Genomic DNA, 13609 nt, shown 5'->3' with positions numbered 1-13609 from the left:
CCCCTCCCTCTCTTACTGCTCCCCTTGTCTCTCCCCTATATCTGCTCCTTCTCCCTCTCCTCCTGCCCCTTCCCTCTCTCCCCTGCACCTGCTCCCCCTCCCTCTCCTCCTGCCCCCTCTCCTGCCCTCCTTGTCTCTCCCCTACATCTGCTCCCTCTCTCTCTCCTCCTGGCCTCTCTCTCTCTCCTCCTGGCCCCTTTCCCTCTCCTCCTGCCCCTTCTCCTCCCTCTCCCTCTCCTCCTGCCCCCTCTCCTCCCTCTCCCTCTCCTCCTGCCCCCTCTCCTCCCTCTCCCTCTCCTCCCTCTCCCTCTCCTCCTGCCCCCTCTCTTCCCTCTCCCACTCCTCCCTCTCCCTCTCCTCCTGCCCCTTCTCCTCCCTCTCTCTCTCCTCCTGCCCCCTCCCTCTCTCCTTTGCACCTGCTCCCTCCCTCTCTCTCCTCCTGGCCACTTTACCTCTCCTCCTGCCCCCTCTCCCCCCTCTCCCTCTCTTCCTGCCCCCTCTCCTCCCTCTCTCTCTCCTCCTGTGCTCCTGGCTCCTTCTCCCTCCCCCCTGTGAGCATGCTTCCCTCCCAATGAGCCCACTGAGAGCTTCCAGATGTCACCCCTGAGCCCTTCTCCTGGAGTCTCCTGCTGCTGTCCTACAGGCAAGGCGCCTTCAGCCATCCTCATGGTGATGGACACAACTGTCTGGGGCCAGCCAGCTCTGGGAGGTACAGCCTCTAGCACTGAGTCCCCACAGCAGCCTGCACACAGCCAGAGCTCAGCCAGCTATCCACATGCTTCGTCGGCAGGTGAGCTCACAGGTACCCTCACACCAGCTCTCACCTGGAACTAAACTTCTGAAAACCTCTGTTCCTCCCAACTAATCCACACCCACTTAATGAGAGCAGCAAGGCTGTGGTAAGGACATGAGGAAAATGTCCCGTAACATCTGAAAAGCTGAAGAGCCATCAGCACCTCCCAGCCCTGCTGGACCCTTATCTGGTCCACCTTTAGCACAGGGTCAATGAACTCACCTCACTGTCCTGCGTGATCTGCACCTGCTCCCCTTGAGGCACCTGGGCGATGTGGAGGTGGCCCTGTGGGATCCGCAAAGAGAAGACACCAAGAAGCATCAGAAGAAAAACACACCAAAGGAAACGTGAAGCGTGTTCCGCCAAGTCTGACCTTGACTCAGGGAAGGCTAGGTGCCTGCCAGCACCTTGCAGTGTGCACAAGCCTGGGCCCACGGGACACTCCTGAAACCCACCTTCGGGACACAGCGTCACAGACACCACAGTCACTCCAGGAGGAGCAATGCACCCCGGGAAAAGTGTGCTAAGTCTTTTAATGCCACTAAACAGGTAAATTTTAAGAATGTGAGCAACATTAAAAAAGGAGGGAGACAAACTTAGAACAACAGCTTCCTTTACGATGGTTTCAGCCTGAGGGACAGAAAGCTGGTGGAAGTGCCAGGAAGGGTTCTGGCTTTCTTGCTGGAAGTGAGGCGGGCAGTGGAGGGCAGGGCTCAGGGCAGCCCAGCAGGTGCAACTTTAAGTCAGAGCTGGCTTTTCTTTCCTTGAGCACTGCAGCTTGAACCCCTGGGAACTCTACCACTGAGCTGTATCCCTAGCACTTTTTATTTTTTGGACAGGGCCTCACTAAGTTGCCCAGGCTGGCCTGGAACTTGCCATCCTCCTGCCTCAGCCTCAAGAGTCACTGGGATCACAGGTGCAGCACCACACCCATCACTCCTACCAAGTCTCAAAGAAGAAGTCTCCCAACCCTCTGTGCTACTCCTAATGTCTGCCACAGGAGCCAATGGGGGGGGGGGGTTGTGTGGAGGGCCCTTGCCCCAGCCCTTTGGGATGACCACAAGCAGGACCCCAGCAGCCCCAGCATAAAGAATTCCAAGCCGCTGAGGCAAGTCTCATGCTGGGAAGTGACCACTGGAAGCCCCTGCATGTGAGCCCATTCTGTCCCATAACCCTAGGTGTGGATTACCCACAAAAGGTTAAACTGAGCCACATATGTGCTACTTGCAGTAACACTGAAACACTGTTCACAGCATTGAAAACTTGGGACATCATGAGTTACACAATCCTAAAGAAATGCTCTGCAGGAATAAAGGCCGTCGTTCCCATTGAAGGAAGGACCTTTTCTTCCCTCGAGAGAAGGGCGTCCGAGTCTCGGAACTGAGAACTATTCCCTCCTGGGAGGACAGACAGTAGCAGGGACCCTCAAGTGGCCAGGACCTCAAGCAGGTTGTGCACATGTAGATGATGCCCACAGGACAGAAGAGGAGCCACGAGGGACCACTAGTCATCCAGAAGGTGCTTTTCCATGACAAGGCCATCAATAACTGCCATCACCCACGAGCTCCAAGAGCTCATATTACAATCACTTCATCCCGTGCTGAGGTGTCCCCGCCCCCAGTCCCCTCCCCAGTCTTCCCAGTCGAGGTGGCGAGAAGATACATACTACTTGCACCTGCCCGTCCTCTCCAATCTGGTGGATCTGCACCTGCTGTGCGTTGGCCAGGGCGTAGTGCAGGGCCTGCGGCTGCGGCTGCTGGAGCTCACTGGAGGGTGGTGGGGTACCCAGCATGGTCTCTGTGGGAGCACAGGAGTGGGAGCACAGGGCGTCACATAGACAGCCTCAGCGTAGGTCCCTTCTGCCCCTCAGTTCACATAAGACACACCTCACCCCTTGATGTGCATCACCAGGTCCCCAGTTTCCCGCAGGGTCACTAATAGTAAGTTTGGGATAACTGAAATTTCTGACACAAGACCAGAGAGTGTAAAAAAATCAGGGCCACTGTCATAACAAACCCCTGCTACTGGCGTAAGCCTGTCACGTAAACAAAGAGCACCAGATGTCACTGCAGGGCTGAAAAGACAAGACCCAATGGTGTGAAGCCCTGTTTGGGCCGTCAGCCCATCATCTGCCCCTGGAGTGTAACGGTGACTAGGGAAGAGGTGCCACTGCACAGTGTGGTCACCAAGGGAGGGAGGACAGCATGCCACACTCTGCAAAGGGAGGGAGGAGAGGGCTCCGAGAGTCTTCACCACAGGGGAGTGGCACACGTCTGCATACACGAGCAGGCCTGGCTCACAGCACGATTCACGCTCATACCCAGCAGGACTTGGTGTCCCGTCACCACCTACCACCGCTACATTTTTATCTGCTAAACTATTTAATTTTAAAAAAGTAATAAACAGGGGAAAGCCTCATCCACTCAGACACACTTCAAAAACAAAATTTTACTTTCTATGTTTACCCAAAGTAAGATATATTTGCTTTGATGTATGTTCATTTTAATGGTAATGGTCCCTCCATCCAAATTTTCCAACACACTTAGAACATTAAGGGCTTAAGAAATTTTTAATGCATATATATTTTTCTTGTAGAGAGTTATGATTGATCAATTAAAAAACATTTAAACATAAAAATATATTACAGTGGGAGAAAATTTTGTGAAAAAAAGTTAAATGTTAATATGAATAGAAGAAAAATGAAGAACACAATAACAACTCTGTGGGGGTGGGGGTGTACACATGGCACACTGCTTGGCACACTACTCAGTGAATGTGAGCCTGGCCCCAGCTGGATGTGTGCTCTGCTCCACCACTGAGCCACCCAGCACTCTAAAGCAGCTCCTAGTAGGCATCAGACTGCCAAGGAATGTAGAGTCTACTGAATACATTTCTTAAAGTAACATAACAATAATAAGATGATAATATTTGCAAAATGATAAAAATTATATTTTTTAATTACTTCAAACAATATCAAAAAATTTTAAATGGCCATTTTTTAACAAGTTGTGGCTCAGTGGTAGAGCTCTTACTTAGCATGTATGAGGCACTAGGTTCGATCCTCAGCACCACATAAAAATAAATACATAAAATAAAGGTATTATATCCATCTGCAACTAGAAATTTTTTAAAAATTTTTTTTAAAAATATGCAAGGAAGCCAGCCTATAATTCCAGCCGCTTGGGAGGCTGAGGCAGGAGAATCATAAGTTCCAGGCCAGTCTCAACAACTTGGTGAGATCTTGTTTCAAAATTTAAAACAAAAAGGGCTGGAGATATGTCTCAGTGTTAAAGCACCCATGGGTTCAATTCCCAGTACCAAATACAAAAAGCAAGAAAAAACATTTCAAAATTCATTATGAGAGGTACAAGAGCTAAATATTTAGAGAACACTACAGCAGCTAATAAGAGCTTTATGACTGAACAGACTCCAAAGTATTTCTGCTCCAATTGGAAATAATAATAATAATAATAATCAATGGAGTTTGATGGTTTCCAATGGTTAAAAATATGCCTAAGAAGAATGGTTCTACTCATACGTAGAATTCTAAAAAAATCCTAGAAGATAGGATTTGTTAGTATGATACAAATGATTTCCAAACGGAAGATTCAAATCATTGAAATTACCATTTGATCAAGGGCTCACCACAACTGTATAATGTGAAGACTTAGTTAAATCCATAGTTTAAAGCAGAGTAATTTTAACATCTAGAGCAAAAATCTGCACTGGCCACTTGTTTGTGATCAGGAGCTACAGCAGTGACCAGAGGTGAACATGCTCACACCAGCGCAGGTCAGAACTGCACTGAGGAGGTAGCGGGCTGCCATCCAGTGGGACAGGGAGCCACAGACAGGGCCCAGACAGGGCCTCCCCACCTCTCCTGGCCTGGCTCCTCCCAGCATCTGGAGCACTCACTGAAGGAAGCAAAGGCAGCCGTGCACAGAATGCAGGCAGTGGGCTTCAAGAGAGGGTACTCTTCAACTCTAAACACTGGCCACTACTGTACAGATGCCCAGCCACGGTTTCCAACTTGCCAATGAGACTGTTTTTTTGTTTTTTTTTTTTTAAAAAAATATTTATTTTTCAGTTGTAATTGGACACAATACCTTTATTTTATTTATTTATTTATCTTTATGTGGTGCTGACGATGGAACCCAGGGCCTTACATGTGCAAGGCTAGCACTCTGTCACTGAGCCACAACCCCAGCCCTTCCTCAGTGTGTTTTAAACAGTAAAATTAAGCCACATTAAACTCAAGCATGTGTAAACATCTGGGCGGTGTTGCCAGATAGCATGGTACAGTGCTTTCATAAATCAGTTTTTAGAAATTCTCTAGAAACCAGTGTTCTATGACTTGTATTCAATCTGGCAGTAACAGATAATCTTTAAACAGATTATCCTTGGCACAGGATCCCACCTACGGTATTTATTTGTTTCGAAGTTCCTTTTCTGTTGGTTGAGAATTCAAAGGTGAACGAGACAACCCCACTGAATTACAACCTCACTGAATAACTCAGTAAAATGTAAATAAGCCAGAATTGTGGCTTAATTACATTTTACTGAGTTATTTCTGTCACCAAAATAGCTTTGTTAGACCAAGAGTAGACACAAAACGAACAATGGCAGATTGTAGAAGTCCCTTAAAGTAATAATTAAGTCCACTGAAGTTTACAAAGCAGAGAACTTTAAAAAGAAGGTGCTCTCTGTCCTAAACTCACCCGGCACTATGAGGGGGCACTGTGAGGGAGGGAGGAGCCTGGGCCTGGGGCAGCAGCAGCGGCCCAATGATCAGAAGCCACACTGACTGCTCCCCTGAAAAGGGAGTACTTCAAGCCACAGGGACACCCCTATGCTGACCACCCTCAGCTGGGGTCTGGACGACTGGCCTTGCCCTCTAGAGTTCACTCCTACTCCAAACGAGGTCTCACCTCTCTGAAAAAGCCATATTCAAAAGCCACCTCAGTCAGCCCGCTGCCAGGGTCTCCCAGACATGGCTCAGATACTGAAGACCCACCGCAGTGCAGCCAGCTGTGCCAGGTCCTACTTCCTTCTTTCAGGGAGCACAGGCCTGGCCACCTGTTGCCCAACGTCCACAAAGCTGCTTCTCAGATCCTGTCCAGGTGTCTATAGGAGACTTCACGCTGGCCCTGCTACTGCATGGTCACTAAAAGCAGAAATCTCCACCCCTTGAATTAAACAGCATTTTAAAAACTATAAAATTAATACAGTGTTCACTGGAAATAATGTGGAAGCCAGAGTCAAACACAAAAACATAAATGAAATAAAAACCGTAACCCCGCTAGCTAGAAACAGCCACTACCAAGATAAGCACACACAAATCCCAACGCCTTCTCCACACCTCCACGCTTGAACAAAGTGGGAACACAGGTGACCACAGCTTCCACATCTGCCGCCCATTGACAGGATCTCGTCCCTGCCTGGAGCCACGACTCCCGCTGCTGTGTCCATGCAACAGGCACCCTCTCTGTCCTGTGCAGAACGTCACCAGCACAGTTCTCCTCCAGGTCCCGCAGAGCTCCCGTGACAGGACTCCTAGCCAGGGCAGCAAGGCCTGATTCCTCCTTCACAGCTTCTTCCTGCAGCCCCTCACAAGAGCACTGCCCAGGTATGCTTCTGTGGCCTACACAGCAGCCACATCCATCTCAAAGACCTGGGCAATAGCCAAGGCTGAGGTCTGATGACCCCCCAAAACAGCCAGGAGGAGGCCGCTTCCCCAAGGATGTGCACACAGATCCAGGCGATCTGCTCTGCAGCTCCCAGAAGAGCGTCTCCCATCAAGGAAGCACTTGAGAGGGCCACCCCGTCCACTGCCGAGCCCTCAGGTTCCTAGAGCTCCTGCCAAGGAAGCTGCTGTGGGGAATCTAGGAAAATTATTTAATTCAAATACTTTATAAGTGTTTTGAGATGTCTCAGGTGAAAGGCAACAGAAAGGCAAAGTCGCACAGCGTGGCTGCAGAGAGCTCTTCAGGGAAAGCCACTCTCCGGCAACGCCTGCGGGGAGGCGAGACTGCTCAACTATTTGGAGAAGTCTGGGTCCGTAACTCGAAAAGAGAAAAACAATTTGGTACTCCCCCAACCCTCCACTTGCAGTCACCTGCAAATAACAACGATAGTGTTGCTTGTGTCGTTAAGTCAGCCAGACGCTCAGGAGCTCCACGGCAGCAGGAGAGGAGGGTCTGAGCAAACCCTCCCTCTGCTCCGGAGCCCACAGGGACTCGGGGCCAAGGGCCAGGGTGTCCCTTGGTGAGATAACCAGGACAGGACTACTGTGCTCTCTCAGCCTCACCACGTTCACTCATGAACCCAGAGGGAAGAGTCCCGGGGCCACTGCAGACTCAGCTAGGGGGAGGCCTCCCCCTGCACTGAGCCCCAAGGCTCCATTTGCACCGCCTGCCACAGGGCCTACCTGAGGCACTGTACGAGGACGAGGACGGAGTCCTGCGCGAGAAGCTCTTGACCGCCAGGCTCTGGCCTCGCTGTTTTCGCCGCCATGCTGTCCGGCATTTGGAGTCAATGCTCTGTTTGATTCGATACCAGTCAGACTCCGTGATTCCAAATTTATAGAAAAGGTGACCTGGAAGAACACATCCCAAAGAGAGCAGTGAGGTGCAGCCTTCCTCCAGGGCCCTGCTGTCTGGGAATGACCTGAACACTGAAGTGGCCAGCTGCCAGAGCTCAGCTACCAAAGGCTGACCCAACCCTGCAGAAAAATAAGCCAGAAAGCACACTTCACCAGAGAACAGTCGGGGGATAAGTGGCCTTCCAAGACCAGGTGCAGGCTCACCTAGTCATACCTCCTTCCAATTCACTTAACTTATAAAGGACCTGGCCCAACCGCATGCTGGGTGAAAGAGGTGTCAGGCTTGCTGCAGTCCCATCCCCCGTCTGCCCCCAAATCATGAGCAGTATCTCATATCCCAAATGCCAAGAGAATCAAATCAGGATTCCAACAATGTAGTCAGATCTGGTTTTCCAAAACTGCGCTTGTTACTCCTCTGCCCTCTCGGCTACTCCAGCCCTATGGAGCCCGACCCCCAACAGTCCCACCTGCCCTCAGCCCCTGCTGCACCACCCTCACAAACACTGGAGATGAAATGTGTCTCCCTGTGCATGCCAGTAAACCAGAGTGTTCTGGCACACAGCACATGCCTAGCTATCCCATCGACACAGGGAGATCACAGCAGTCTAAGGCTCTCTTCCGGCACCCTTCCAGCGCCCTCAGCTCTGACACTCGCTAATGGACTCCCACACCTTTTCACCTTTCTCCTTGAACACAACACCTCTAGGACAGGACTGTGTTATGCAGTGCTTCTGCCCTGGCATCCCTGCACACCTGGCAGAAGGGCACTATTTACACTCCAACGTGAAGCAGGGATGGGGCAGGTGGGCGTGCACCTTCCTGAAGAGCATCTTGGCAGAGCAAAGTGCCCACGGGCACCCATGTGGCCAGCCACTCTTCCACAGACAGCTCTCAGAGCATCACTGATGGGCATCCAGAGGAGCTCCCAGCCAGCTACGAGGAGACTAAGGGTCTGGAAGGCCTTTCCTGTACCCAGTGGCAACGTGGGGATCATGAGGCCTCTGTCCTTCAGCAGGTTCCTCTCTGCTGGCCATCCACTCCAAGGGAACAGATGATACTAAGAACTGTCATGGTCAGCCGCTCACACTGAAATGCTGTTTTGAGAACCAAGAGCCCTGGGTTTGAACCATCCACTAAGAGTTAACTACTGCCCTGTCCCCACACACCTGCTCCTGAGGGGAGCAAAACACCAGAAAACAAAGGAAGTGTTTGGTTTTTAAGTACTGTATTAAGTATCAGAAGGTTTGCTGTGGTGGTGGTGGTGGTGGTGGTGGTGGTGGTGGTGGTGGTGGTGGTGGTGGTAGTGGTGGTTTTCTGCCCTAAGGACACGCTCATATAAAAAGCTCTTGGCTTTTTATATGACCGTGTCCTTAGGGCAGAAATGAATGGCACCAAACTCTGTGACTAGGTAAAAAGAAACTGGATGAAAATGGGGCAGGACCCCAGCATCAGGAAGAGCAACCAAAAGCATGGGAGCAACACTCATCATCTTACAGAAAAGAATATTTGTAAATTAAGCAGCAAATTTTGGGTCTTTGAGTTTCAGGTCACCTCTAAAGAAATCACAGAATCATCACTCAATAAATACCTACTGAGTGATCACAGTATGCTGCGTATGGCTTTACTGCAGGACAAAGCCTCACCAAGTCAGTGACCACTGCAGTGACAAGGACCCACTGCAGACCACAGCCACCAAAGAACCCACCACTAACCAACTACCTTATTGTCTGATTCGTGTTTAACAACCTCAAGGAAAAAGAGTATTCACCTTCATGTCCAAGTCAAACACCAGGCAGGAGTGCGCAATGGCCTTACAATCCTGCCTTCCAGTGGCACTAAGGGGGCGGGGGGGGGGGTGCTCCACTGGCCCTCAGCACAGCCCAGGCCCCAGCAAGATGCTCAGGGAGGCCAGGCTACCAAGCTGCTGCTCTGCTCAGGCTGCCCCACCGCTGCCTCAGTGCACTGGGGAGACAGCAGGCAGATGACACAAAGAAGACAAGTTGCTGGCACCGGCCCTCGGGCACCAGCTACCCACAGAGCTACACTCAGCTCACTGGAAAGCAAGGTGGTGCACCCTTGCCACTGACCGGAGCCACACCTGTCCACTGGGCTCAGGGGAGGCCCCAACCAGCTCTCACCCTGCCCTTGCAAGCTGCCAGGCAGTCTACCCTGGGGCAGAAAACACTCCCCACCATGTAACTGCCTCCCCACCCTGCAGAACTCCTACTGTGGACATGTGTTCAAATCACAAAACCAGATTTCCAGCTCTCCCTGGCCAGCCTGGCTCACAGTGGACCTGAGAGGAGCTGTGGGGGGACAGGGCAGAGGTAACACACAAGCAGAGCTCAGTCTCCTGTCCTCGGTGGGTGGCACACTCAATTTATCAGGCATGAAGGAATGATAAACATGATCCCTGTTAACAGAATCTCAAGTTCAGGAGAATGCAAAGCAGGAAACTGAGTGTCAGCAACTTATTTCTTGAAATCACAGACCTAACTAGATAGCAGCTGGCGTAGAAAAGCAACAGGAATCCACACGCTCTGAATGGGGAACTGAGTGATGTGTCCTCATGGTGACACTCCAGGCAGGCCCAGGCCCAGGCCCTCAATACCCAGAGCCTCCCTCTCAAGGCCCAGCCGGTGTCCCACTACCACGATTGCACACGTGGGTAAGAAAAAGGTAAGGCTCCTCAGCTTGCCGAGCCCTGGTGCTGCTCTCTGCTGCCTGAGGGCACAGTGTCCAGGTCCCTGCCAATGAGGGGTCTTCTGCTGGTCTCCATCAGTCACAGGGACCTGACCTATGCCAGCTCTAGGTCAAACTAGGGTACTCATTGTGCCCTGCCATGCTGAGCAGGGATGGACCAATGGGAGCACCTGTGCACAGCCATGTCCTGACCCCAAGGCACACATGGGCAGCCTCCCCTGTCACCACAGCAGTGGAGAAGAGACAGCACCCAACCAGCAAGTTCAGAAGAACCCACATCCTTCCGAGGAGCTCTGAGTGTGACCTCACTGGGAACCAGGGTATGTGCAGATGTGATTCATTAAGTGAAAATGAGGTCACACCAGTCAGTATAACTGGTGTCCTTATAAGGAAAGGAGAAAAAGACAGCGGAAAACACTGGAAACAGGCCCTGGGGCAAGGCGGCAGGGCTGGGGCCAGGCTGCCACGAGGCGGGAGTACCAGGAAGCGTTAGCCACCAACAGAAGCCAGGAGAAAGAAAGCCCCAGCAGAGGAGGCACAGCCTGCCAAGAACTGGACCTTGGACACATGGCCTCCAGACTCATCAGAGAACAACCCCTGGGCCTCCAGCCCCAAGTCTGCAGTGCTCTTTGCAGCAGTCCCAGGACCCCAACACAGCCTGCAGGGTGCCCCAGGTCGGGCAGACAGTTGGCTCCCTAAGGTCAGCGTGCCTGTGCCTTCTGCCAGGAGACTGCCTGCTGAAAGGGGGGACTGCAGCCGTCTGCAGGTCACCTGGGAGTATGGGACTTTGTGCCAACCAAGCAAACTCCCACCAAGCACCAGGAGATCTCAGGGGTCCCTCATCCAAACCAGCCTTCCTCACAGATGTCCCCAAGGGTCAGGGGGTGTCGTGCTGATTGTGTTTCAATTCATTTCTGGCAACTTGCAGGTTAGGACTTGCTCTTCTGCATAGTTCAAGCAGAGGCTTATATCACCGATAGGAAAAGCTGTAAGAACCGCTCCTGCGCTCTCAATTCAAACAACAAGACACACTCTTTAAAAGAATGTTCCACGTTTTCCAAAATTACGAGAATGTGCTACTTTTGATGGAGCACAAACTATTTCGTTATCTGCCTGAATTCTGGGAGGCCCACTGATCCTTGGGAGCCCTCAAAAAGCCCACATCCCAGAAAGCAAGTCCCCCTTTCAAATAAACATGTCCCCTCATTTCACAAAGACAGAACTTAGAGATGTGACCTACCGTGTGTTTCAAAATGCAGATTTTTTTGGGGGGAGGATATTTTTTTTCTTTTTTGGGGGTGGTGGGGAGTGGGTACCAAGAATTGAACTCAGGAGCACTCAACCACTAAGCCACATCGCCAGCCCTATTTTGTATTTTATTTAGAGACAGAGTCTGAGTTACTTAAGGCCTCGCTAAATTGCTGAGGCTGGCTTTGAACTTGTGATCCTCCTGCCTCAGCCTCCCAAGCCCCTGGGAGGCACATAAGCATGCACCACTGAGCCCAACAGGGGAAAATATTTCTGTCCACAAACAGGAAGGAGAAAAAAGTCTTCCCTAACTGGGAGGGTTGTGGCTGTAGCCTTGAAGCTGGGTGTGTCACGGCAGACTCTGAAGGAGCAACAGAGGGAGGCAGGGGTGACAATGCTGGTCTGCTCTTCATCAGTAGCTGAGCTGAGGCCTCAGGAGGTGGGCCTGTGTCCATGTATTTGTTTTGTGTTGTGTTGTGAGGCGCAATCAGCAATAAGTATCAAAGCAAGCACAGGGAGAAAAGGCAAATGAGCACTTGGAATGTTTCAGGGTCCACCTGAACACACAGTGGTACCTAATTTGCAAAGGCCTCGCTGACACAGGTGGCCCAGATGGACTCCCACTCATCCTGAGGGCTGCACCCAGCAGAGGGACCTGAGCACGCACTGCCCCTTCCCAGTGGCTTCACAGGTGTAGAGGGCCACATGTACTGACAGAGCCCACAGCAGCTCTGCCAAGTTTCTCCCTGTCACTGAGGAAGCTGAGTGAGGCATAGAGGCCATCAAGGGACCAGCAGTCATGGGATGGGTCCTAATCAACAGCCTGTGCCCCTTCCCCACAAGAGACTGACTCCAGCAGGAGCTGCTAAGGAACAGAAGCGCAGTGAGTGCCAGTCTGGGGACTGCAGGGCAGAGCCTGCGCACACACTCCATGGCTTCAAGGCTCCTTGCTTCCCCTGGACCCAGACCTCTGGAGCTTCACCTGGTGTCTAAGCTCAGGACACACAGGCTGGGCACTCTGAAGGCCAACCCAGGAGCACTGACAGAGACCACTGAGCCCCGCATCCTCTCCAGCACTGCACACGTGGGCCCCCAATCCAGTTCACCAGATGCCTCCACAGCTCTCTCCACCCCCGAGCCAGGCAGGAACTGGGACAGACCCACTTACACCGGATCCCATAGATGGTGAGCGGGTCCAGCTGCTTCTTCCCATGCTTGCCCTGGCCGGAGAGGTTGGACACGGCCTGCACCTCACGGTGGAAAAGGTAGTCCAGCAGCGTGAGCGCCATCTTCTCGGCCGTTCGGCAGTTGGTGCTGATGTGCAGCATGTCAGAGGGGATGATGGCGCAGCGCACTCTCATCTCAGGATTGTTCTCATCGCCCAGCCAGGTACCGTTGGGGTAATCCTCTGAAAAAGAGACGGGGTCCTCCGTGAGCCAGCTTCAGGGCATGCTCCAAATAAGTGCTCACATTCCAGATGGCCCCAGTGCTTGGCTCAAACAGGCTCAGGAAAGTTGACCCACAGCCAATCCCCCAACCTCCCTGTGGCTGCAAGAGGGTGGGCTCCAGTCTGACAAAGACAGAAAGGGTCATACCATGCCCACAAAGGTGACCTAGGTTGCTTGCTCCATTTCAAAAAGATGAATGTGGCAGCCTACATGGGGAAGACGCTCTGCCCTGCACTCCAGGCTTCCTCGGGAGCTAGACCACCATGTGACAGGGCACTGAGGGCTGACCACTCATTGGAAAGCTACCCAACTGGGTCCTGCCCAAAGCTTGTGCAAACGACCAGGTGTGGCACACTGTAGGCCAGCAGCTGGAGCCACTGCAGTGCCCTTGGGAGCAGTCCAGGGCTCATACAGGCCCAGGTCATCCCGACTCGGGCAGAGAGGGCATCAAATCAGCTCTGGCTCAGACACCAGACTTTCTTTCCACCCCAGTAGTGCAATGAGCTTCGGGAAACAAGCCTCACGTCTTTCCTCTGCCTTAAGCTCTGCCACACACCCAGGCAGGAACGGGCAGAGGCAGTTGCTTGGCAAGGGCACCCACTTTTCCTGTGCATCCTCTTGACTGGGTGTGATGGCCACAGAGTGCACTTGTCCCAGGTGAGAGCTCAGTGCACCCATCTCCACTGTGATCTGCCTCTACAAGAGGCCATGTGACAGGCCAGCACCATTGTCATGTGCACTACAGGAGCCCCCAGGAACACGCCATCTCCGCAGGACACCCGAGTCCTGTCCCAGCATTCCAGACAGCCACCCCTC

The 13609-nt window shown here is 52.2% G+C and overlaps 1 protein-coding gene across 12 annotated transcripts in view; it reads right to left on the bottom strand.

Annotated features, from left to right (window-relative positions):
* Banp (BTG3 associated nuclear protein) overlaps window positions 1–13609 on the bottom strand; it is an 85792-nt gene that overhangs the window by 20283 nt on the left and 51900 nt on the right. For 8 of the 12 annotated variants that reach the window (XM_040280170.2, XM_078032799.1, XM_078032804.1 and 5 more), the window contains 4 exons: window positions 12514–12753; window positions 7221–7388; window positions 2460–2590; window positions 1016–1087 (listed from right to left, as the gene is read on the bottom strand). In XM_040280170.2, the coding sequence (XP_040136104.1) occupies window positions 1016–1087; window positions 2460–2590; window positions 7221–7388; window positions 12514–12753 (611 nt within the window). The remainder of the gene's footprint in view (window positions 1–1015; window positions 1088–2459; window positions 2591–7220; window positions 7389–12513; window positions 12754–13609) is intronic. The other 4 variants (XM_078032801.1, XM_078032805.1, XM_078032803.1 and 1 more) reach the window with 1 other exon arrangement.

Source organism: Ictidomys tridecemlineatus, chromosome 15 (genome assembly GCF_052094955.1).
Source record: "Ictidomys tridecemlineatus isolate mIctTri1 chromosome 15, mIctTri1.hap1, whole genome shotgun sequence".
In the NCBI taxonomy this organism is placed as follows: Eukaryota; Metazoa; Chordata; class Mammalia; order Rodentia; family Sciuridae; genus Ictidomys; species Ictidomys tridecemlineatus.
Note: the sequence above shows the minus strand (reverse complement) of the source record. Positions and strands in the feature narration are given on the sequence as shown.